The sequence below is a fragment of the Schistocerca gregaria genome, chromosome X (assembly GCF_023897955.1).
Source record: "Schistocerca gregaria isolate iqSchGreg1 chromosome X, iqSchGreg1.2, whole genome shotgun sequence".
Classification (NCBI taxonomy): domain Eukaryota; kingdom Metazoa; phylum Arthropoda; class Insecta; order Orthoptera; family Acrididae; genus Schistocerca; species Schistocerca gregaria.
In genome coordinates, this window is record NC_064931.1 from 536,369,506 (window position 1) to 536,395,808 (window position 26,303).

The following is a 26,303-nucleotide window of genomic DNA, read 5'->3' on the forward strand; positions in this document are numbered from 1 at the left end:
CATAGGGGGAGGCCAAGAGATGACTACACTAAGCAGATTCAGAAGGATGTAAGTTGCAGTAGGTACTGGGAGATGAAGAAGCTTGCACAGGATAGAGTAGCATGGAGAGCTGCATCAAACCAGTCTCAGGACTGAAGACCACAACAACAACAACATCTGTAGGCAAAGAAGTCGAGTTTTTGAGAACAGTTTAAAAGTGAACGAGAACGAGAGTATTCAATTAACAAAAGGAATTACAACCTAGTACTGAACGTAGTACAGTGGTGGGACAAGTAATGACTGACCACTCAAAAATGAAGGACACTGAGACAGGAATAAGGAAAACTGAGACTGGCACAAGAAACTAGTGACCACCGGAAAAAGAACAAAAAGACAGGGGCAGTGTAACTTAATGACCTGTTTGATTCCTCTCTTAAATCTCATCAAATTTCTTCTTTTGCTTTATATCTTATTGATGAGTATTAGGAAATTTGAAGCATTATATAAGGGATGATCAAAAAATTTTCATTTGAGGGTGTTGCTGCAGCGTATGTGCAATGTAGCACAACTCCAATGTGGGTAGAGAAGCACTGACATGTAGGCAAGGGATTAGTGTATGGCATTTGTGTCTTTCTGATATGTAAATGGGAAAACATCAACAGTATGACATTAGTATCAAATGCGTCCAAACAGGATCAACATGCTGTTATTCTTTTCTTGGCTGCTGAAGGACAAACATTGGTAGACATATATCTGAGAATGAAGAATGTGTATGGCGCAACACGTATGTTGAAAACCAACATTGTGGAATGGTGTGACAAGGGGTATGGCTGCTGCATAACTCTGCATGTCCCCCTATTGCGAATGTCATAATGCAGAAGCTATGCAAACTCAAGTGGGAGACACTTTAGCACCCACCCTATAGTCCTGATATCTCCTCAAGTGAGTATCATGTCTTTGGTCCCTTAGAAAAGGCCTTGAATAGACAAAAATCCCTGTCGGATGAGGATGTGCATCAGGCAGTTACGGACTACTTCACACAGTAGGACACAGTGTTTTATCAAATAGATATCTTCAACCTGGTGCATCGGAGCATGATTACCTCAATGCTCACAGTGATTTTGCCTGATTGGCATGCCGATTCTGAACTGTATAGCCTTTGAGTGGAAACTTTTCTTTTTATCACACCTTATAAAATGATTGCATACAAGCCAGATGATACTACCCTTTGCTTTTTTCATATTTATTGTTCATAAGCATTTTAGATAATCACAGGGAATAAAGGCTAGGAAAGAGAAGAGAAGCACTTTAGATGATCATATTGCTTGTCATTAATAATTTCAGTGTAACATGACAGGTCACTAAGCTGCAGAGGCTATTATTAGCGTAGCAAATGTTAACAAGTAGCATCTTGTTTAAACAGACTTACTTATAAGTTAACATGTTGACTAACTACCACAGTCTGCATGTGGCTTCGTGTGTGATGCCTATACAAAGATGCGTGTAGTACATAAACTACACAATGGTAACATAAAAGACTGTTACGGTTAGATATTAACATAAAAGACAGAGAAAGAAAAACATAAACAAATAAATTAGGTAGTGATGTTATCTTGATTAACGATAAGCTGTATAAATAGAACTGACACAATTATAGGTACTATTTTATGACATGGAAGTTTCTCTGGACACGGATTTTCAAAGCCCACCACGAATTTTCTGTGAAATTAGATTCTCTAATTGGCATATTTTGCTAACTAACATGTTATTTCACGAAAATCACACATTTTTGGAATCTAAAGGGTAAGAGCTACTACACTAATGGTAGAATTTTGACAGGATTGCAGTTTAAGATTGAGAGCTTCTGGAACTGATAATGTTGAATAGTTATCATTTTTTTAAATACACAGTTTTTGAAGGAAGTAAAATGTTGGTTGAAAAGTGGAGAAAGAGGGCTTTATAAGGTATATAAATTGAAGAACAAATATCTTTCAGTGGGTTTGAATTTTGAAGTGAACATAGATCATAGGTGTTCTAAATTTAGAAAATTTCTTCAAATAAAATCATTTTACATGAACTATTTCTATTACTGTCATAAACAATCGGTAAATTATACTGTAAAAAATGTGGTTTAACAAAACATAGCTTGAACAGGACTTTTGTTATTTTATTTAATAATAAAGGAGATCGGAAAAGAAAAAAAAATATTGGCATCAGGCATGGTACAAGATAATCCCATTTCACTCTTTTATAGTGAGAACCAGATTGATCTGAAGGGACAATGAAGAACCATTCCTCAGAAGGCATTCCTTGGTCCTTGCATTCAGTACTAAAGTAATATCCCACACACACTACGCAGTCTAATGGATCCCTATCATGCTTTTATTATTTAATTAGTTGAATTGTACATATGTGCAGAATGGCCACCATAAAATGGCAAATGGCAACAATTAAATAATTATTTCCTTAAGAGATTTAGACATTAACACAAATGGTTACCAATGATGTTCCACATGCAAGCAATGCCTAAAAGAGACCAGTCCAGTTAACTGCTCCAATGGGAACAATGTTTTAACTTGTTACAAATGTAAATGGAAACACAGAGGAATGTTGCACATTGAGGCATCACCACAAGTTTCCACTGAAAATAAGAAGTAAAAATAAGAAGTAAATTAGTAACTGAATAATTTTAAGCAAGCAAAAAGAAACAGCCATACACAATATCAATAACAGAGAAAATTATTATGGGAATATTTAATAGCAAATGTTTGGATAAGAAGAAAAAGGAAAATAATAGCACCGTAAAATACCCACAAGGAACCATACACAATGAAAAAAGCTTAATGAGAGAGAGAATTGAATGAATTACCAAAAGGGAATTACACAATAGGCTTACAGAACAGGTAAACAGAATTACGATATGTAGTAAAAGGAGAGTAGCAAATAGTACATGTTGCAGCACACAGAGAGATAGTGAAGAAGTTTCACATACAAAAATGAATGACAAAAAAAGGCAGTGTTTGCAAAGAAAAAAATAATTCTTTAAGCTGTTAATATCCAGCAGTAATTAATTTATGCAGAGGCATGAACAATACTGTGAGTAAGATGTAGAAAGTAAAATACTCTACAGCAACAGAAGGGAAAAAGAATAATTACTAAATGCAAGTCACACAAATGAAAACATGATAAATGTGTATAAAAATAATGGTGCAAAACCTACTTATACACTGGGACAAATACATTATGCATACGCATTAAGAAAAAACATACTTACATCTCTAAACAATTTTACTGCCTCCTTGACCCTTCCCAATTTTCTTGCACACATTGCTAGGCGCCTCTTTATATAAAGCAAAACATTTGTATCTCTACCTGTGAAATGACAAAAGACAACAGCCTAAAAGTAAGTGCAATCATTTTCTAATAGCCAGAACATAGATATTAGCTTCACATGTCATAACTTGTGGGATTCTACCAGCTGTTTGTTAGTCGAATGCTGAAGCAATTGAGTATTCCCTGTTATTGTTACTGGAAAAGGAGGTATGCAATATTCAAAGTAGTTCACAAAAACAAGTCTTATATGATTCATGCAACTTCTTGTAGAATTATGAAACATCTATGAGTTACAGAGACCACGAGACCCCACAAAAGTCATGACAAAGCAATATGCACATATAAAGATGGCAGTAGTATCACGTACACAAGATATGAAAAGGCAGTGTGTTGACGGAGCTGTCTTTTGCGCTCAAGCAGTTCATGTGAAAATGTTCCCAACTTGATTATGACTGTACAACTGAAATTAACAGACTCTGAATACAGAATGGCAGTTGGAGATAGACACATGGGACACTCCATTTTGGAAATCATTAGGGAATCCAATATTCTGAGATCCACAGTGTCAGGAGTGTGCCAAGAATGCCAAATTTCAGGCATTATCTCTCACCACAGACAACGCAGTGGCTGACAACCTTCACAAAGACCGAGAGCAGCAGCACTTGTGTAGAGTTGTCAGTCCTAACAGACAAGTAACACTGCATGAAATGACCACAGAGGTCAATGTGACATGTAGAATGTGCTCGTTACCATGTCGGTTGGACCCTAGATGACTGGAAACCCATGGCCTGGTCAGATGACTCCCGATTTTAGTTGGTAATAGCAGATGGTAGGGTTTAAGTGGGGCGCAGACCCCACAAGCCATGGACCCACGTTCTCAACAAGACACTGTGCAACTGGTGGTGGAATGGACCGGATCCTCTGGTCCAACTGAACGAGTGACTAGAAATGGTTATGTTCAGCTACTTGGAGACCAATAGCAGCCATTCATGGACTTCGTGTTCCCATGAAAATGCACCATGTCACCAGACCACAATTGTTCATAGTTTCTTTGATGAACATCCTGGAAATTCAGCTGAATCCCATCAAACTATTTATGGAACATAATCGAGAAGTCAGTTCATGCATAAAGTCCTGCATCGGCAACACTTTCACAATCATGGATGGCTATAAAGGCAGCACGGCTCAATATTTGTGCAGGAGACTTCCACCGACTTGTTGAATCCATATCACATCGAGTTGCTGTGCTATGCTTGTCAAAAGGAGATCCGACATTATATTCAGATATATGACTTTTGTCACCTCAGAGTAGACTGTTGGAATCATTAGCTTCCACAAACCAGAATTTAGGTTACCCTATATATTCACAAAATCCACAAGAAGACAGAGAAAGTCTCTCAGATTGATGTCTTGTTTCTTACTGTCCAGCAATGATGTGCTTCACATAAATATAAGACGACAGTTATTATTCACAATGTATAGAAATGAGTTATAAGATAATGCTGGTAGTTTTGAGAAATCTCTGGAGTGATACTGCTTACGTGTATTGTACTGTTACGTGTATTATGTGGGCGGCCGCGGTGGTCTAGCGGTTCTAGGCGCGCAGTCCGGAACCGCGCGACTGCTACGATCACAGGTTCGAATCCTGCCTCGGGCATGGATGTGTGTCATATACTTAGGTTAGTTAGGTTTAAGTAGTTCTAAGTTCTAGGAGACTGATGACCAAAAAAGTTAAGTCCCATAGTGCTCAGAGCCATTTTTTTGTATTATGTGGTAAATGGTTATAAACTGCTGGATGAGGTGCAGATTACCAGTATTTTGTACAAGACTGCTGACCTGTCATAAGCACATGTGAAGTGCACGATTAATCAAAAGATCCTATATCTTTACCACCACCATATGTTATTAGTATGTCATACAGGGAAATGTTAAAGGACTAGCATCCACATTAATGTAAGATAGAATAAGCATTTGCCAGATTAATAATCACTTGAAGAAATATCATAAACGCAACTCATCTGACAGATGGAAATAGTCTTTCAAATGAGGAATCAAGGCAAGATAAACAGCAACAGAGACTTACTTTCTACAGTTTCATTAAAATCTAGCTTTCTTGAGAGGGTACGAAAAAGGCAATTGTAGCAAATGTAAATAGAGGACAGTGACATAGCAGGAAATGTTAATCACTCATAGCCCTAGCAGAAAAATAATACTGCCAGTATGTAATAACAAGTCCATCTAATACGCTACACATGACTGACATGACAAAAGCAAGCAGTGTAAAAGAAGAGCAATAATCTAACATCAGTAATTCAGTCCAACTTATCCATTTTTTCCAGTCAGTTTCCTACTTATTCATATCATGTTGTTGATGACTCACCTTCATTTTACTTATGTATGCTTTGCTGAAGTTCAGTTAGCTGGAATTTTAACAGCAGATAGGCTGCAGTGTAACAACATGCCACGTCTAATATGTGAAGAGCTATACCATACTCTCACTATAGGTTCCAAAAGTGTCTGTCACTGTCAAACACTAATATTAAGCTGTTAAGCACGATCATGGTATTAATTTGTCGGCTTACAGTGGCCCCTTGAAGAGCCAGCAAGACAATGCATTGCCACACTATTCTTATACTGATTTAGATTTACCACAATGTTACAGAATCAATATGGAGTGTAGCAGAGTTCTCTGCTTAAAAACACATGTGGATTCATATACAGCCACTTAACTGTTATCTCAGAGCTTTCAGATCATATCAGTGGACACAATGCTCAACAGCTTGTTGTACAGTTTCGCTAGTTTGGCATTCACTATGGACTGACCTTGTATGTTTATAATGACCTTAACCGGTTCTTTTTTTCTTTTTTTTTTTACTGTGTTGCTAGCTAGTCATATACTACATGAACTTATTGTTACCAACTTGATCTCAACCATACAAAGTGTATTGCTTCTTATATTTTATGGAGTTTATGCTACACAAACCCCATCGTCATTGAGGGGGAAAGAGGGGGCATGGGTTGGGGAAGAGGGATGGCACACTTGACCAAGGAGATATGTTAATTCTACTGATAATCAGAGTATTAATTTTCAAGGATTAAAGCATAGCATTGAAATAACATATTTTCAGTTTCACCTCAAGATAAAAAGTTCACTTACGATGTACTGCTTCTGCAACAGAGCTCTGGTTTTGCAACTGCTGTGACTTCTTGTAATTTGCTTCAGCTATTTTTAATGCTTGTTTAAATGTTCTTTCCGCCTCACTGATTGTTGTAGCATCTTCTTCTGCCAGAAGTATAAATGCAGGTGTGCACTCATTGTTTTTCTCAAGAGCTTCATGGGCAGCTTTGATTCTAGCAATTGGATTACGCTCCCGCCACGCTGTTTGCATTACTGTCACAAAGCAATAATTATGCCACAAAATTAACGTTTTTAAACAAGTGGAAATTACATTCACAAAATCAACAGCAGCCCAAGATGAAGCACAGCAGATTATGAAAGATTCCATAATATAGATTATGTACTAAACATTAAACCTGAAATCATTTTCAATAACATAAAAATTAATATAAATATTTTTCTGCAATCTCATATTTAATAACATAAATATCTTGTTAAGATTGGCAGATGAAAGAAACAGCAACAGTTAAAGACCCCTCATGCACACATGCTTGCATCCCCCCCCCCCCCCCCCCCCACACACACACACACACACACACACACACACACACACACACACACACACACAGAGAGAGAGAGAGAGAGAGAGAGAGAGAGAGAGAGAGAGAGAGAGAGAGAGAGAGAGAGAGACTGATATTTTACGAGGACTCTTAACAAAGTTAAAATACAAAAGATCACACACATTTTTCACAAAAGACTGTATCTTTCATAAGATACAATTGATACAATTTCAGTTCTAATTAACATTACAAGTCCTATTTTTGGTACAGAGAGAAAAATAATGGAAAAAAGACTGTAGGTAATCTTTCTTGTAATTGTGTCACTTAATGTAGCTCTGTGATGAATAATTGTATTGAAAGGTCACATGATTGGAGACGTATTTCCCCTGGGTCACTAAAAAAGACTGTAAAGCAGTCTATGTCATTGTCCATGAAGATGTATTCAATTATCTTTTGAACAACTTGCAAGATAGAGAAATATATTACAATGATGAAGTCAGGTAGGCAACATGGTCATTTGGACAAACCCATCTTGAGAAAAGGAAACAGAAGAACATCTCCACTCCTACATGGTATCGAACATGATTCTGAAAGCTAAACTATGATGTCCTCCCTTTTCAGATTCTCTCTCTTACCTTTTCGAATGCTGTCATTTTAAATTATCCATTACAACAATAATAATGTAGTGATACATAATCTATGAGCTTAGTTATGGACTTACTTTCATACTCAGGCTTCCCACAATCACCTTCACAAGTGAAAAACGTCTGATGATCTTGGGCAGACAAATTCATATCATAATAAGTCAGAGGTTCCTTGTTAGTGGCCCAAAAATACCTCTGATACTCTGCACCACGAAAAAGGTTCATTGGATTTCTCCATACTTTGCAATCTGTAAATGATTTTAAAATTTGTCATTAACTTGAATTGGGAAAAAGCTGAAAATGAATGATAAAAGACGGAGTAAACCTCTTCAATAAATGAGTGTTCCACATTCAACAACTGTCATAAGGGTGACACAAAATGGAATATAAAAAGATCTGACAAAGAACTCCTTCCAATCTGCATTAAAGCATCACCTTAAAATCCATGATATGTATGTGCAAGCATATCACACTGAAAATTAAATCCAAACAGTCTTATTTAGTAATTAAAAATGCAGTGTGCTCCTTTACAATAATATAACGGAATTATCTGAGGATGAAGATGCTCTCAGTTTAGATGTGGGGGTATACAAAATACAGTATATGCATAGGTCTATCCATTACGTATTCCTGGTGACAGTATCTTACCTGGAACAGTCTGCTGATTATTGACAATGGTATTTTCATTATTTGGTATGTTTGCGATATCTCCACAACTGTCATTACCTCCAATCCATGGGCTGATGTGATTTAGTGATACCTGTTCTATAAATGATGTTCCATATTTGCGGAAGTACCACCATTCAAAAATCTGCAAGATAGATGCAAATAATATCACTTAAGTCCTCTAATGAAAAAAGATTCAAGCACCACAAAATTCTTTTAAGAAATAAGTTTAATTATAGGGGTGGAAGGGGGCAGTAATAGCGGTGAGATTCTATGCACTTACTTGATACAGTCTGATTAACATTAAATATCATTTTATTTTGTTTACTGTCAGGTAGAACACATGTACAAATTATTGCTAACTATCACTGTTTATCACTTTTGGAAATGTTCAAGCACAACTGCAATTTCTGCAGCTTGTGTTTGAAAAAAAATCTTTTAAATGGCATAGAAAATTGCCAATTAAAATTTATAAAACTTGTTGCAAAACGGTACAACAAACATTTTATATCTCAGTTTACACCTCAGATACATATGCAAGCAGCATATTGCCACTTCCAAGAGACTTAGGTGCAACAACAGGAAGTATTTGTGCATTTTTTTAAATTGCTAATAGTAATTTAGTCCTTATTGATTAACAGTTATCATTCATTTAAAAATTGCTTGCTGATTTCTATGGACATTAGACACATACCTTTGTGACAAAAACAACTATTTTTAGTAACACTGTGAAAGATAACTGTTTAGTTTTGATTGTTAAACACCCAAATCAAATCTGTAACTAGTTACCTATAAGACATTTTTGTTCCACTTTTGCACTAAATAAATCATAAAGCATAATCTCTCTTGAAGTTAAAACTTCTAATTGAGTTTACATTTCAATTTTTGTCAATCATGTTTTTCAAACTTTGTAATGGGTGAAAACTTATCATTATTTTTTAACTTACAAATGTCATGTTTGGTTATAAGTTCTTTCTTTATTTAATTATTTATTTATTTATTGCAAGAACTACGGTCTACCATCTAGATACAATGGCAGTTCACACATTACATTAATGACACAATCAGTATCAAAGTTACAACAATAAAATTATACACAATTATGGCATTCAATCACAGCTCATATATACATTTGTTCTGCAAGTAGAATGAAATGACGCAAACAGTTCCACTAGTGGTTTGTGCAGGCTATTTCTGTTTGACCTAAAAGATCTAATGTAAACATAAAATGGTACAAATCTAACCAAGAGGCAGGAAGAAGAAAGAAAAAAAATAGAAATTAGTTCAAGATATGGGTTATGCCCCCATCACAGCTGCCAGGGGTGTGAGTTATGAATATAAAGAGAGTGTATACTCCAAGACTAGTTGCCTACAGTCTATTACTATTCCACTTCTGTTAGGTCCTGCAGCGGGGTTTATAGTGAGGAACACTGGCATAGTCAGAGCTTGAAGGCTTGCATTCAGTCACTTATTGACGAGGATGATGTAGGCATAGAAGGCAGCAAAAGGAAAACTGTTGTTCTAAATTTCACGTAAAAAACATTCATGCAGAGTATCATATAGACATACCATCATTTGACAGTCACACGAACTCCCACATGAAGGATGCAGAAACAGATATAGCTGGCACTCAGAAAACGAAAGTGAGGGTGACTCCTGTATATAAGAAGGGTAAAAGAATCGACCGACACAATTACAGACCAATATCCTTAACATCAATCTGCTGCAGAATTATTGAATATATTTTAAGTTTGAATATAATAAATTTCTTTGAGGCAGAAAAACTTCTGTCCATATATCAGTAAAGTTTTTGAAAGCATCACTCATGTGAAACTCAGCCTGCTCTTATCTCACACAATATAGTGCAAAATATGGTTAAAGGACAATAGGCAGATTCCCTATTTCTATATTTCCAGAAAGCATTTGACAAAGAGCCCACTGCAGACTGTTAATGAAGAATGGAGCATACAAAATAGGTTCGCAGATATGTGAGTGGCTCATAGACTTCTTAAGTAACAGAACACCTTATCCTTGAAGGCAAGTCTTCACCAGAGACAAGGATATCATGAGTGTCCCAGAGAGGTGTGATGGCACAACTCCTGTTCTCTATATACATAAAGTATCTGAAGGATAAGGTGATCTGTCAGATCATTTACGTATATACCAATTTGCGACTATTCTGTAGCCATTGATCAACTGCAGGATGGTACAGGATGACTCACATAGAATATACATTTGGTCTGATGAGTGGCATTGTGCTATAAGTAAGTTCATTCAGATGAATAGGAGAAACAGTTCTGTGAATACAGTATTAGTGGTGTGGTGCTTGACAGTCACATCAATCAAATATCTGGGCATAACATTGCACAGCCAAGAACACGAGGTCAGTTGTTAGGAAGGCGAATGGTCAAATTCTGTTCATTGGGAAAATTCTAGGAAATTGTACGTCATATACGAAAGAAGAATGTTTCAGAGCAATTCTGCATCCCATTCGACTAGGATTACAGCCAAGTTCTCATTCAAAATGGCCAAAGTTCAATTTTTATTTTACTGCATTTCTTGAAATGTTGGTATGAAAAGGTTTTTAAAACCATGTGTTGCAAAAGTTTTGAAGCAGCATCACAGCCGCCCTGGGATGCTCTCAGCTGGAAATACCTGGCTCAGGTAGAAAACTTATCATGCCATGCATTCTGCATACTTCAAACTAACAGGTGGTTGATCAAACCATAATTATGAGTGCCATTTTGTTGTTTTCTTTGTGTTGAAAATCTAAAATGAAGTTCAAAGTATGATCAATCATAATTCCTAAACATATCCTTTGTATGTATTTTCATTGTCTCAAAAAATTCTTAACTTAGCCTATTTTTTACTCATTTAACTGAGAACTTTGCCTTAAAGGAAGACATCAAAGCAATTCAGAAGAGTACTGATAAGATTTTGTTAGCAGTAGTTTTTATCACCATCAAGTATTACACAAATGTTCTGTATGCTCAAATAGTAATCCCTGCTGGGAAGAAGACATTCCTCCTGAAAAACACTACTGAGAAAGTTTAGGAAACTGACATTTGCAACAGACTACAGAAAGTTTCTACTGCCACTAATGTACATCTTACATAAAGAGAGGGGCATGCGCACACCTCCAGGCCCTCAGTTGCTAAATGTGTTGAAGATATGTAAACTACTTTCACTGTGTCCTTGTTGATATCACATTGTGATCCAATAAACTGTGTCTCTTTTATGGTGTTCCTTGTTAGAACATAAGTGGTGATGTCACGGGCAGAATTTTGCGTGCTTTGGATTTTGCTATTTTCCTGTTGTTTGGCTCTTCCATGGCATGTACAGCCACGTTGAATGATTGTTGACTACGTTGACCCAGTCCCAGCCACTGGTTGTTCACCTGCCACCATTCCTTCCCTATGACAACTCCATGGACAAGTGGAACGCTTACAAGAAGCAGCTTTGCAAGAATTTCATATCTGTATCATTTACTGCAAAAACCACTGTCACTTTATTTTGACAATTTGTTTAATTTGCTGTCCTCCTGTCACCACAAGTATACAATGTGGTTGCCGCATGTGGCAAATTCTACCAATTTCACAAACAGCTGCAGCAATCTCATTGAACTTGGGCAGCTGAGCTTCATGGTCTCAGTCGTAAGTGTCAGTTCATTGTGGCTTCATTGTCAGGAGTCTTCTGTGGACGCAGTGGTCAGAGATGCAATCATTCATCCAACCCCAGATAAAGGAGGTGTGTCAATGTGCCCTCAGTTTGAAGACCCTGAATTAGAAGAGTTTTTGATTAAACCACAGTCTTTCAAGGTCTCTCACACCAGGGGCCACAAATTGGAGGCTTGGAGTAATGTTGCCACTGCAGATGGCATGCAGCCCTGACATATGTAGCCTAGCATGCTCGGGAAACAGGAGGTACCTACAGTCAAACAAGCCAACCACAAAGACAAGGACGAACACATTGTCAGTAGCAAGAACAGCAAAAGCCACTTCCTTCATGCCCAATCTTATTTCATACAGGTCGAGCACACAGCCTGCCCCAAACAGTGGACCTACTACAAAGAAAATTGGGGTCCGCACAGCAGTGGTATGCTGATCTCTATGCCTCCAGGAGTCTCTGCAGGAATCAATGGACATTGATATTCATACTATTTCATCCTCATGTTTTTGTCTGCTGGCCAGAACAAACGTCTCGTAGAAGTTTGGGTGATGGATAAGCCTTTAATCCTACAAGTCGACATGGGTGACACCATGTCCCCATGCAACTTGCAGATGCCTGCCAGGCTACAGTCCTCAACAGTGGCATGCTTTGAGTGGCATTTGGTAAACTATAACAGCAGACTCCTATTCTCAGCCAGTTTTTCACCAACATAGTTTACAAGCCATTTGTCTGTTTCATTATAAACTTAGTGGTTAATGAGGCAAGACTGAAATTTTGTTTGCTACTTTTATTTCTTCTTTTGCAGAAATAGTGCATTTGATTTTGGACTGAGTGCCTTATCACAAATTGCATTCCTGGTGGGCTGAGTTTTCCATCTGTTAGCCTCAGGGTTAGGTTGTGTAAACAATTTCACAGCACACATCGCCCTCAAACCATCCACCGACCATCACTTTTTACTGGTGCAGCCAGTGTTAGTAGCTTTACACAACAAGGTTAAGATGGAGCTGGTACGTTTAACATTACTGAAAGTTACTAAACCAATTTGTTCAAGAGAATGGGCTATGCCCTTAGTGACTGTAAGGGAGTTGTGTAGCCAGCTTCAGCTCAACTGTGACTTCACAGTCACTGTTAATGCACAGGTAGTCCTCTGCCTCACCTGGAGGAGCTGCTCACAAAGTTGGCTGGGGTTCAATTCTTTCCAAAAATCAATTCAGTCGACGCCAATCTTCAGATTCTGTTGGACAGAAACCCCTCACTTGATGAGGAGAAACAGTTGTTCATGGTTAACATACCCTTTCATCTCTATCAGTATCAATGGTTAACATTTTGGGTAGCTACTGCATCTGGCATGTTTCAAAATTTTTTAGAACACATTACAACAGTTGTCCCTCCGAGTTCTTTGTTTACTGTTATACGGGTCATGTTCCTCAAATGTAATCTCACTACATCACACTTTTTCCAGCTAACCATTGTTTATTTGGGTCATGAAACTTCCTGGCAGGGCATGTGCTCCATGGAAACATGTCACCACCATTAACGCTTTGCTCCATGTGTGTAATTTAGAAGTACTTCAGGCATTCCTTGGCAAAGTGGCATGCTATCACAAGTTTATTCCCAGACATGCTAGAATCCCTCTTGCATCTGTTGCTTTGGGGAAGCACTCCTTTTGTTTGGTATGCAGCATGAGGATATTCTTCACTCTGTGCTGTGTCTTGCATCATTTCAACCCAGCGAGCATCTGGTCCTGGCTACAAACATATCCCAGTACAGGGTGGGGGCAGTCCTGGCCTGTTGCCATTCAGATGGCTTCACATAGCCTATTGCCTTTGCATCAAAAACACTCAAAGTGCCTCAGAAACATTATTCCCATGTGTTATATGATGATGCCTTAAAAACATTCATATGTTCCTGTATGGTGCAAAATTTCATTTAATTACTGATCATAAGCCCTTGGTTTCTCTGTGTAGCTTATCAGCATCCTCACTGGGCAAATCTGCTGCTGCTCCTCCTCCTCCTCCTCCTCCTCCTCATCATCATCATCATCATTGTTTTTGCACTCTGTTCTTGTCCCAGTAAAATCATGAAATTTTTTTTCATCCCACATTGTGACATGTGAACACAGATGCTGTGTCCCGGGTCTCTCCACGGGTCCTGACCCCTCACTTGATGAGGAGAAACAGCTTTGTTTCCAACTGCATACAGAGAGGGGGAACAAAATGCATGGCTTTCCCATCCCCAGTTCCCATATTGCTTTTGCTGTGATGGAGGATGTGGTACTCCTACTGGTCATAGGCACAGTCCAACATAGGTGGCCTGACTGACCACCAGGACAGTCACTGGATCTCTTAAGAATTTTCATGCACTGCACCATAATTTCTCTGTTTAGGATGGCGTTATTCTGCTGTTGACAGAAGGTTTACTCATACAATGAAGGCTCTCACAGCTGGTGTTGTCTTCAGTTAAAACTTCCAGGCTGAGAGGCCATGGTCAATGTATAAAATTTCCACCTAACGTTTCATGTCCATCTGCTGCAGACACCTTCTGAGGTCGTCCAGCTACTGCCATTGAGGCTCCAGGTACTCTCGCATTTATAGAGTGCATAGAGGGCACCACCATTCGTCAACTGGTAAAACATCTTCTCTTCCTTTGGATGATAAAAAACAACTCACCAAAATGGAAGCTTATCCACCCAGACTATATGGACTCCCAAAGGTACATAAACCACAGGTCCCGTTGAGACTAACTGTGAGTGCCACAGGATCGCCAACACAAGAGGTGGCCAGATATCTTGCCTGCTTGCTGCAACCATACATTGGCAGAACGGACAGTTACATTAAAAACTCGGCGCATTTTATTGAAAAATTGAGGGAGATTAACATCAGCCCAAGTGATATTCTTGTGAGCTTCGATGTAGTGACATTATTGACCATGGTTCCTGTAAACGAAGCTATTTCATATATAACAGATATTTTTCTGACTGACATAGTGCTTTATTTAAAGACTGCCTGATGACAACTTATTTCCCGTATAACAACGGGCTTTACGAACAGATCGACGGGGTGGCGATGGGAAGCCCTCTCTGCCCAGCTGTTGCCAATTTATTTACGGAGATCTTCAAACAGCGAGCGCTGCAGACTGCCAGTAAAAAGCCAGCTAAATGGTACTGCTATGTTGATGACACATTTGTAGTGTGGACTCATGGTGAAGAAGAGCTGGATGTCTTCTTGGTGCATCTGAACAGTATTAACCCGAAGATACAGTTTACGATGGAGAAAGAGAGCAACAGTCAACTCAATTTCTTGGATGTGTCGGTAATTAAACGGGTGGATGGGACGCTGGGTCACAAGGTATATAGAAAGAACACTCACATGGACCGATACCTCCACAAAGAATCAAACCATCATCCTAGGCGAAACAGAGGTGTCATGAAAACCGTGGTGGACAGAGCCAACAAAATCTGTGAGCCAGCTTACTTAACAAGATGAACTAAATAACTTAAGGTCAACCCTCATGAAAAACAGATATACCAGCAAGGAAATTGATTAAGACCTCCATCAAAGAAGAAAAGCCAGAAATCCAGAGCAACAACGGTCACCTACTGGAAAAGTTTTCCTACCATTCATTACTAAAGTCATGGACCGTATCAGGAAAGTTCCGACCAAGTATGGGATCAAAAAAATCATCAGACCCACCAAGAAGATTAAGGAATACTTAAGAACTGGAAAAGACACCCGACACCCCCTAGCAACACCTTGGGTATACAAAATTCCATGCAGTTGTGGACAAGTATATATTGGAACAACGAAAATAAGTGTAAACACCTGCTTAGCCGAACATAAAGGAAACTGTTGCTTAGGACACATCGAAAAATCGGCCATAGCTGAGCATGTTTTTCGAGATGGGAACCATGAAATTAAATTTAACAAGACAAGCATTCTAGCATGGACATCCCATTATCATGCGCGCATTTATAGAGAAGCAATAGAAATTCACAAACACCATAACAATTTTAATAGAAAAGAGGAAATTTTAAAGTTAGACAAAATTTGGATGTCGAGGTTGTGCCAGCAGAATGACAATCAATTACTCTTAATCGAGAATGATGACGCCTTCCAAAGATAGACATACCATCAGGATCATGTAATGAATGGTGGTGCCCTCTATGCGCTCTATAAATGTGAAAGTACCTGGAGCCTCAGTGGCAGTAGCCGGAGGACCTCAGAAGATGTATCCCACAGATGGAGATGAAACATTAGGTGGAAATTTTATACATCGACCATGGCCTCTCAGCCCGGAAGTTTCAACTGAAGAAGGTTTACTCCCCGTATCACAGTTCTAGCTGCTCTGCAGTGGGAGATCCTCTGCTTATTACATCAGGGTCACTGGGGGAATCTCTTGCACAGAACTTACTGTGCTGCCATGTGTTCTGGACAGGCACTGAGCAAAAGGTGAAACAACTGGCCACCTGTGTTCGAGGCAGCAGGTGGCACCACACGTTGCTTTTTCACCATGGCCGGCCCCTACACAATCTTGGGAAAGAGTCCACATTGATTTCGCTGGTCCTTTTGCAGACAGCTTCTGGTTAATCGAAATTTATGCTTTTTCTCATTTCCCTTATGTTGTTCATTGTACATCTGTCACATAAGACACAACTGTCTAGGCCCTGTAGGAGGTATTCTCCATAGAAGGCTTGCCTTGCACCCTGGTTTTGGACAATGGTCCTCAGTTTGAGACACAATCTTGCAAGGATTTTTGTCCACACAATGGCATTCACTATGCCATAGCACCTGCCTTTCTCTGGCAGTCATATGGCAATGCAGAATGTCATGTCCGAACATTTAGACGCAGATGCGCAAGTATGTAGAAGATTTCCCAGCTATGGAGGCTCCCTTTTTTTTTTTTTTTTTTTTTTTTTTAAGCACTTAGAGAATGATGTCGAGTGCGGCCAGCCACAGACAATGCTCAACCTCTTGTTGCTGGGCAGGTACCCCAGCAGTGCTGGTTTTGTCGACATTTGTACCGTGTGTGTGTGTGTGTGTGTGTGTGTGTGTGTGTGTGTGTGTGTAGGGGGGAGGGGAATTACCCACTTACTATATCCAAAAATTCATCTAATGAGTAGAAGGTGTTGCCATTCAGAAATTCTTTTAATTTCCTTTTAAATGCTATATGGCTATCTGTCAGACTTTTGATGCTATTAGGTAAGTGACCAAAGACGCTTGTGGCAGCATAATTTACCCCCTTCTGAGCCAAAGTTAGATTTAACCTTGAGTAGTGAAGATCATCCTTTCTCCTAGTGTTGTAGCCATGTACACTGCTATTGCTTTTGACTTCGTTCGGAATGTTAATAACAAATTTCATAAGTGAATATGTATATTGTGAGGCTACAGTGAAGATCCCTAGCGCTTTAAATAAGTGTCTGCAGGATGATCTTGGATGAGCTCCAGCAATTATTCTGATTACACGCAGAGAATGAAAATAGGTGTGGTAAGCTAATTTACTGAGATGTATATCGCCAAAATCTGCAATGACCCTAATAGTATAAGTATCTGAACTCAAACGTTTCAGCAGATCTTCAGAGTGTTTTTTCCAGTTCAACCTCTCATCAATGCATACACCTAGAAATTTTGAATATTCTACCTTAGCTACCAATTCCTGATCGAAGTCTATATTTATTAATGGTGTCATTCCATTTACTGTGTGGAACTGAATATACTGTGTTTTGTCAAAGTTTAATGAGAGCCCATTTGCAGAGAGCCACTTAATGATTTTCTGAAAACCATCGTTTACAATTTCATCAGTTAATTCTTGTCTGTTGGGTGTGATAGCTATATTTGTATCATCGGCGAAAAGTACCAGCTTTGCATCTTTGTGAATATAGAATGGCAAGTCATTAATACATATTAATAACAGCAGAAGACCCAAGACCGAACCTTGCGGCACCCCATTCTTGATTGTTTCCCAGGTTGAGAAATCACCAGTTTTTTAGCATATTATATGAACTGTTTATTTCAAACTTTCTGCACTCTTCCAGTTAGATATGATTTAAACCATTTGAGTGCTGTCCCATTCATATAAGAGTACTTGAGCTTATCTAGGAGTATTCCATGATTTACACAGTCAAACGCCTTTGAGAGATCACAAAAAATTCCAAAGAGTGACTTCCGGTTACTCAAAGCATTTAATATTTCATTAGTGAAAGTATATATAGCATTTTCTACTGAAAAACATTTCTGGAAACCAAACTGACATTTTGTTAAAACTTTATTTTTACAAAGGTGTGAAGCTACTGTAAAATACATTACTTTTTCAATAATTTTGGGTAAGGCAGTCAGAAGAGAGATTGGGCGGTAGTTGTTGACATCAGACGTACCCCCTGATTTATGCAGTGGTTTAACAATGGCATACTTCAAGACTGAAGTTTGCCACTCTGGGAAAATAACCTGCTTCAGAGAGCTATTACATATGTGGCTAATCTCTTGGGAACAAGCTTTTATTATCCTCTTGGAAATGCCCTCAATTCCATGTGGGTCAATTCCATGTGAGCTTTTATTCTTGAGAGAGTTTATTATCTTCCTAATTTCAGCAGGAGAGGTGGTTGGAATTTCAATTGTATCCAACTGTGTGGGTCAGGCCTCTTCCATTAACAGCCTTGCTTCTTCTAATGAACATTAAGATCCTATTTTCTCTACAACATTTAAATAATGATTATTCAAAATGTTTTCAATCTCTGGCTTGTTCTTTGTCAAGTTTCCATTCACTTTGATGGCAATCCTGTTCTCTTGGTTGCCCTGTCTCCTAGTAATAATATTCCAAATTATTTTGATTTTGTTATCAGAGGTATTAATTTCATACATGATGCACGTGTTTCTGGACTTTTTAATAACCTTTCTTAATGTAGCACAGTAGTTTTTATAATATTTGGCTGTTTCTGGGTCATTACTCTTTCTTGTTGTTAGATATAGTTCCCTTTTGTGGTTACAAGATGTTTTTATTCCTTTAGTAAGCCAAGGTTTCCTGAATGGTTTCTTATAATTAGATTTAACTACTTTCTTGGGGAAACAGTTTTCAAATTCTCTTACAAGTGTATCATGAAATAAGTTATATTTTAAATTAGCATTGGATTCCTTGAACACTTCATCCCAGTCTAACTGCTGAAGAATTTCCCTGAAACTTCTAATTGTTGAGTCGTTAATTGAACACACAACTTTGGAGGGTAGTTTCGAATTACTGAATGGAGCTATGTCATATACTGTAACTAGCTGAGCACCATGATTAGAAAGGCCATTCACAACAGGACAAGTATTTATCTTGGTCTATAAAAGTGTTATCTATCAATGTGCTGCTGTCCTTTACTACCCGAGTAGGAAAATTAATGACAAATGTCAAATTGAAAGAACCGAGCAAGACTTCCAGGTCATTCTTCCTATTACACTCCTTCAGCGAATCAACAATGAAGTCCCCACAAATAATAATTTGCTTTCCCCTATCTGACAGATAGCACAGCAAGGCATCCAAGTTTCCCAGGAATAAATGAAAGTTTCCTGAATGGGACCTATATACTGTTACAATTATAAAAGAGCCCTCCTTCAGTTTAAGTTGACAGGCATGTGGTTCTATATGTTGCTCTAGACAAAACTTTTTTGTATCTAAGCTTTTTACACAGTGATAACTTTTGACATACATAGCAACTCCTCCTGTCACCTTATTCTCTCTACTCATATGTGCAGCTAGTTTATAACCACTGATATTTACCTTTTCCATATCAGACACAATCTTATGCTCAGACAGGCACAGTATATCTATTACATTATCAGATTCAATGTCATCTCAACAGGCCAGGAGCTCATCTACTTTATTCTTCAATCCCAGAATATTCTGGCGAAAAATGGTAACATTATTTTTTACTTTACTTTTGTGAGACTCTACTTTTTCTTTAATCCACCAGTATTTTTATTAAATATGGTAACATTATTATTTACTTTACTGTTGTGAGAATCTTGTGACTTGTGGACCTCTTTAGCACCTGCCTGTCTGAACTTCTCATTGGACACTGATATTAGTCTAAAAAAAGAGGTTTACCCTTCCCTTTCCTATTGAGGTGTAGGCCATACCTTGTGAAATTCCCCCTATCAATACCCTCGACAGGAACCAATCCGATGTCTGACAGAGTGGCCACCCTACGTAACTGATCCAACTCCATATTTGCCCTCCTGACAGAGCAGTTCAACTGGGGCTGATCATGCGACACGAAAGCAGGCACCAGCCCAACATTGGTATGGGTTGTTGCAGAGGCTGTTTTCACCACGTCACACTCAATACTGTAGCTAGTGGTGTAAAATGCCTGGTCATTTATAAGTTGGGGCAAATGCCCAGGGGAAATGCCAGGGCCAAAGTCCAAATGTCCAGCCATTTATGCATTTTAAAGATTAATTGACAAGCAGCAGTTATAAAACATATTTTGTATTGGAAAAGGTGTTTCGCAACACTGCTTCTGCAGTGGAGGGGTAACCAAGCTGAAAAAGCAGCTTCAGAGTTAGGGGAGAATTATTATGGGAAATAGATTGGACTGTAAATATAAATTTTTGCATCTTTAGTGATGTCAGTTCTTGGGGTAGTATATAATAAAATAAGAAAACAACATTCAAATTTAAAAGTAATTTCTGAAGTCAAGTATAGTTTATATTAAGAAGATAGCCTGCAGGTAATATTTTTACTTATACTATACTACTGAAAAAAATTAGAGTAAAATAAGTTTATCCATAATGATTATAATTATGGATGTGTCTTGTTCCAGTTCCACGATTCCAAGAATCATCGACTCTCTAGGAATCGACTAATATCAGAATCAAATGATTCCAGAATCTTGGGCATCAATTCTTTGTTATTAAATATTGTTTATGTTAATTTTATCATTTTATCTTCACAGCAGTGCAGTCATACAAAAGTAAATAAAGAAACGAACCGAATAGGAAACTATAGTTTGTCTTAAACATCACTACATCTGTCAATACAGCATATTTTCTTCCTGAATACTGTTTAACATTTAAGAATACATTTATGATGAAACACATGTCAGCTGTTTAACACATTCAGTAGTAATTTTTTTGTCAATAATCATTCTTCAATGAATAAAATATTTAACACAGATAATAAAATGTGTTACATTACACAGCGATGACCTAATGACAATAACCACACAGCTGTTCAATGCTGTGTGTGTGTGTGTGTGTGTGTGTGTGTGTGTGTGTGTGTGTGGCACATTGTAAATGATAAGGGGGTGTCAACATCATCTGCCCTTCCTTGGTACACCAAGTTGGAATGCAATTTTTTTCTTCAACCCCTATGTTTCTCTCTTCTTTCCTTTCATTTTTAACAATAAAGGTAATGAATAATATATGCATGTGTAAGTGTAAACTCTCCCCCCACCCCCATGAACCACGGACCTTGCCCTTGGTGGGGAGGCTTGCGTGCCTCAACGATACAGATAGCCGTACCGTAGGTGCAGCCACAACGGGGGGGTATCTGTTGAGAGGCCAGACAAACATGTGGTTCCTGAAGAGGGGCAGCAGCCTTTTCAGTAATTGCAGGGACAACAGTCTGGATGATTGACTGATCTGGCCTTTTAATATTAACCAAAATGGCCTTCCTGTTCTGGTACTGCGAATGGCTGAATTGTTCCCGGGGGCATGCAGTTTTACTGTATGATTAAATGATGATGGTGTCCTCTTGGGTAAAATATTCCGGAGGTAAAATAGTCCCCCATTCGGATCTCCGGGCGGGGACTACTCAGGAGGACGTCGTTATCAGGAGAAAGAAAACTGGCATTCTACGGATCGAAGCGTGGAATGTCAGATCCCTTAATCAGCCAGGTAGGTTAGAAAATTTAAAAAGGGAAATGGGTAGGTTTAAGTTAGATATAGTGGGAATTAGTGAAGTTCGGTGGCAGGAGGAACAAGACTTTTGGTCAGGTGAATACAGGGTTATAAATACAAAATCAAATAGGGGTAATGCAGGAGTCGGTTTAATAATGAATAAAAAAATAGGAGTATGGGTAAGCTACTACAAACAGCATAGTGAACGCATTATTGTGGCCAAGATAGGTACAAAGCCCACACCTACTACAGTAGTACAAGTTTATATGCCAACTAGCTCTGCAGATGACAAAGAAATTGATGAAATGTATGATGAGATAAAAGAAATTATTCGGGTAGTGAAGGGAGATGAAAATTTAATAGTCATGGGTGACTGGAATTCTATAGTAGGAAAAGGGACAGAAGGAAACGTAGTAGGTGAATATGGATTGGGGCTAAGAAATGAATAAGGAAGCCGCCTGGTAGAATTTTGCGCAGAGCATAACTTAATCACAGCTAACACTTGGTTTAACAATCATGAAAGAAGGTTGTATACATGGAAGAACCCTGGAGATACTAAAATAAATCATATAATGGCAAGACAGAGATTTAGGAACCAGGTTTTAAATTGTAAGACATTTCCAGGGGCAGATGTGGACTCTGACCACAATATATTGGTTATGAACTGTCGATTACAACTGAAGAAACTGCAAAAAGGTGGGAAATTAAGGAGATGGGACCTGGATAAACTGAAAGAACCAGGGGTTGTACCGAGTCTCAGGGAGAGCATAAGGGAACAATTGACAGGAATGGGGGAAAGAAATACAGTATAAGAAGAACGCGTCGCTTTGAGGAATGAAATAGTGAAGGCAGCAGAGTATCAAATAGGTAAAAAGACGAGGGCTAGTAGAAACCCTTGGGTAACAGAAGAAATATTGAATTTGATTGATGAAAGGAGAAAATATAAAAATGCTGTAAATGAAGCAGGCAAAAAAGAATACAAACGTCTAAAAAATGATATCAACAGGAAGTGCAAAATGGCTAAACAGGGATGGCTAGAGGACAAATGCAAGGATGTAGAGGCTTATCTCACTAGGGGTAAGATAGATACTGCCTACAGGAAAATTACAGAGACCTTTGGAGAAAAGAGAACCACTTGCATAAATATCAAGAGCTTTGATGGAAACCCAGTTCTAAGCAAAGAAGGGAAAGCGGAAAGGTCGAAGGAGTATATAGAGGGTCTATACAAGGGCGAAGTACATGAGGACAATATTATGGAACTGGAAGAGGATGTAGATGAAAATGAAATGGGAGATAAGATTTTGCGTGAAGAGTTTGACAGAGCACCGAAAGACCTAAGTCGAAACAAGGCCCCCAGAGTAGACAACATTCCATCAGAACTACTGACAGCCTTGGGAGAGCCAGTCCTGACAAAACTCTACCATCTGGTGAGCAAGATGTATGAGACAGTCGAAATACCCTCAGACTTCAAGAAGAAGATAATAATCCCAATCCCAAAGAAAGCAGGTGTTGACAGATGTGAAAATTACCGAACTATCAGTTTAATAAGTCACAGCTGCAAAACACTAACGTGAATTCTTTACAGACGAATGGAAAAACTGATAGAAGCCGACCTCGGGGAAGATCAGTTTGGGTTCCGTAGAAATGTTGGAACACGAGAGGTAATACTGATCTTGCGACTTATCTTAGAAGAAAAATTAAGGAAAGGCAAACCTACGTTTCTAGCATTTGTAGACTTAGAGAAAGCTTTTGACAATGTTGATTGGAATACTCTCTCTTAAATTCTGATGATGGCAGGGGTAAAATACAGGGAGCGAAAGGCTATTTACAATTTGTACAGAAAGCAGATGGCAGTCATATGAGTTGAGGGGTATGAAAGGGAAGCAGTGGTTGGGAAGGAAGTGAGACAGGATTGTAGCCTATCCCCGATGTTATTCAATCTGTATATTGAGCGATCAATAAAGGAAACAAAAGAAAAGTTCAGAGTAGGTATTAAAATCCATAAAGAAGAAATAAAAACTTTGAGGTTCGCCGATGACATTGTAATTCTGTCAGAGACAGCAAAGAACTTGGGAGAGCAGTTGAACGGAATGGACAGTGTCTTCAAAGGAAGGTATAAGATGAACATCAACAAAACCAAAATGAGGATAACGGAATGTAGTTGAATTAAGTCGGGTGATGCTGAGGGAATTAGATTAGGAAATGAGACACTTAAAGTAGTAAAAGAGTTTTGCTATTTGGGGAGCAAAATAACTGATGATGGTCGAAGTAGAGAGGATATAAAATGTAGACTGGCAATGGCAAGGAAAGTGTTTCTGAAGAAGAAAGATTTGTTAACATCGGGTATAGATTTAAATGTCAGGAAGTCGTTTCTGAAAGTATTTGTTTGGAGTGTAGCCATGTATGGAAGTGAAACGTGGACGATAAATAGCTTAGACAAGAAGAGAATAGAAGCTTTTGAAATGTGGTGCTATAGAAGAATGCTGAAGATTAGATGGGTAGATCACATAACAAATGAGGAGGTATTGAATAGAACTGGGGAGAAGAGAAGTTTGTGGCACAACTTGACTAGAAGAAGGGATCGGGTGGTAGGACATATTCTGAGGCATCAAGAGATCACAAATTTAGCATTGGAGGGCAGCGTGGAGGGTAAAAATCGTAGAGGGAGGCCAAGAGATGAATACACTAAGCAGATTCAGAAGGATGTAGGATGCAGTAGGTACTGGGAGAAGAAGAAGCTTGCACAGGATAGAGTAGCCTGGAGAGCTGCATCAAACCAGTCTCAGGACTGAAGACCACAACAACAACAACAACAACAACAACAACAACAAGTGTAAACATTTACTAAGTTATAATACCATGCAGTGGTTATGATACTCAACTGTTGCATGTTCAAAACTCACTTGGATTGTACAATTTTAATTTCTATATTCAGTTAGAGTACACTCTAGACGAATCCACAAATGTCAAGAATCACTGTACTGGAATGTTCTGTAGCTGTACATATATTGTATGTGTTCTGGCCGGAGGCAGTTCACTCCGCACTCTTGTATGTGCATTATTTTGGTGGGGACGTTGGGTATTGGAACTCGTGATGGCACACATTATCGACGACACAGTAGCTCCCATCAGGCCACAACAGAGTCACCGTTTACGTGGCGAGACCCGAGTTTGAGCCATATTCAACAGATTGCAATCTATCGGAGACAAAAGAAGGAGGGGACGTTACAATGACAGCAACTGTGTGCCACCACATGTGACATCCTTCCAGGTTCCCTGGTGACGATGGCCAAGATCCAAGCAAGTGGCTGAAGGTATGTGAACGCATAGCCAAATTTAACAAATGGGATGACACCATGTGTTTGGTTAACATATTTTTCTACTTGGGGGGCACTGCCAAGCAATGGTATCAGAACAACGAGGAGACGTTCACAAGCTGGGAAGTATTTCAGGTGGATCTGCACAAGTATTTCGGTGACACAACAACAACAGAAGTGCAAGGCTGCAGATAAATTAAAGTGCAGGGCACAGTGTCCAGGGGAAACTGCAGCATCCTACATTCAAAACGTCTTGGAGCTCTGTAAAATAGTGGATCCTAGAATGAAGGAGGAAGATAAGGTTGCACATCTCATGAAGGGTGTTGCCGAGGACATGTATCAAGCCCTACTCCTGAAAGTGGTTTCGACAGCAAATGACTTCATAAAATGGTGCCAGTATATCAAGACAATGCATCAAAAAAGCATTACATGCAAGAAGTTTGAATGGCTTCCAAATGTCGTATCGATGTCTGTCATAAAGGAAGCAACTGATTTCTAAAGTGTTCTTCATCACATAGTGAGAGAGGAAGTTCAGAAGGCACTTGGACTGCATGGTGAGCAAAAAACAGACACTTTAAGAGGTGATAAGGGAGGAAGTGGAGCAGACATTGAACCCAATTTCTTGTCTTTCATTTCCCTTCATAACAGTGAAAAAGTCAAGACCCAGGCAAAGTTACATTCCAACAATGCTGCATGAGGAACATGTTTGGGCACCAAGGAAGACTGATGTCTGGAGGACCCAAGACAACCAACCAGTATGTTTCCACTATGGACGACCGGGACATGTGGTGCGCTATTGTTGAGAAAGGCAGCGGATATTTGATGACAGCTGTGTCAGAAAACAGCAGACCGATGTTAGCCGACGTCAACTCCGGGACAACGAAGATGAACAAGGAGATGTGGGTGCAGGACGACTCACCAAGTGGGCACTACGTCTTCAAGAATATGACATTACCATAATGTACAAAAGGGGAAGAAAACACCAAAAGCCTGACTGTCTCTCAAGAAACCCTGTGTAAGACCATCAAGACTTTGATGAAGATAGTGACTGTCTCGCTGCACTCCAGCACCTCTCTGCTGAGCAGAAGGACGTCAAGATATCTCGAATTATCCTTGCCTTAAATTGGTCAGAGGATGTGAAAGGA

At 38.9% G+C, this 26,303-nt stretch overlaps 1 protein-coding gene across 7 annotated transcripts in view; it reads right to left on the reverse strand.

The window, feature by feature from the left end:
• Positions 1-26,303, reverse strand: part of LOC126299612 (protein ST7 homolog) — a 158,131-nt gene that overhangs the window by 65,913 nt on the left and 65,915 nt on the right. For all 7 annotated transcript variants that reach the window (XR_007552830.1, XR_007552832.1, XR_007552831.1 and 4 more), the window contains 4 exons: positions 8,283-8,445; positions 7,712-7,882; positions 6,470-6,703; positions 3,254-3,351 (listed from right to left, as the gene is read on the reverse strand). Coding sequence is in view for 4 of the 7 variants with exons in the window: in XM_049991648.1 (XP_049847605.1) it covers positions 3,254-3,351; positions 6,470-6,703; positions 7,712-7,882; positions 8,283-8,445 (666 nt within the window). In the remaining 3 variants the exon portion in view is untranslated. The remainder of the gene's footprint in view (positions 1-3,253; positions 3,352-6,469; positions 6,704-7,711; positions 7,883-8,282; positions 8,446-26,303) is intronic.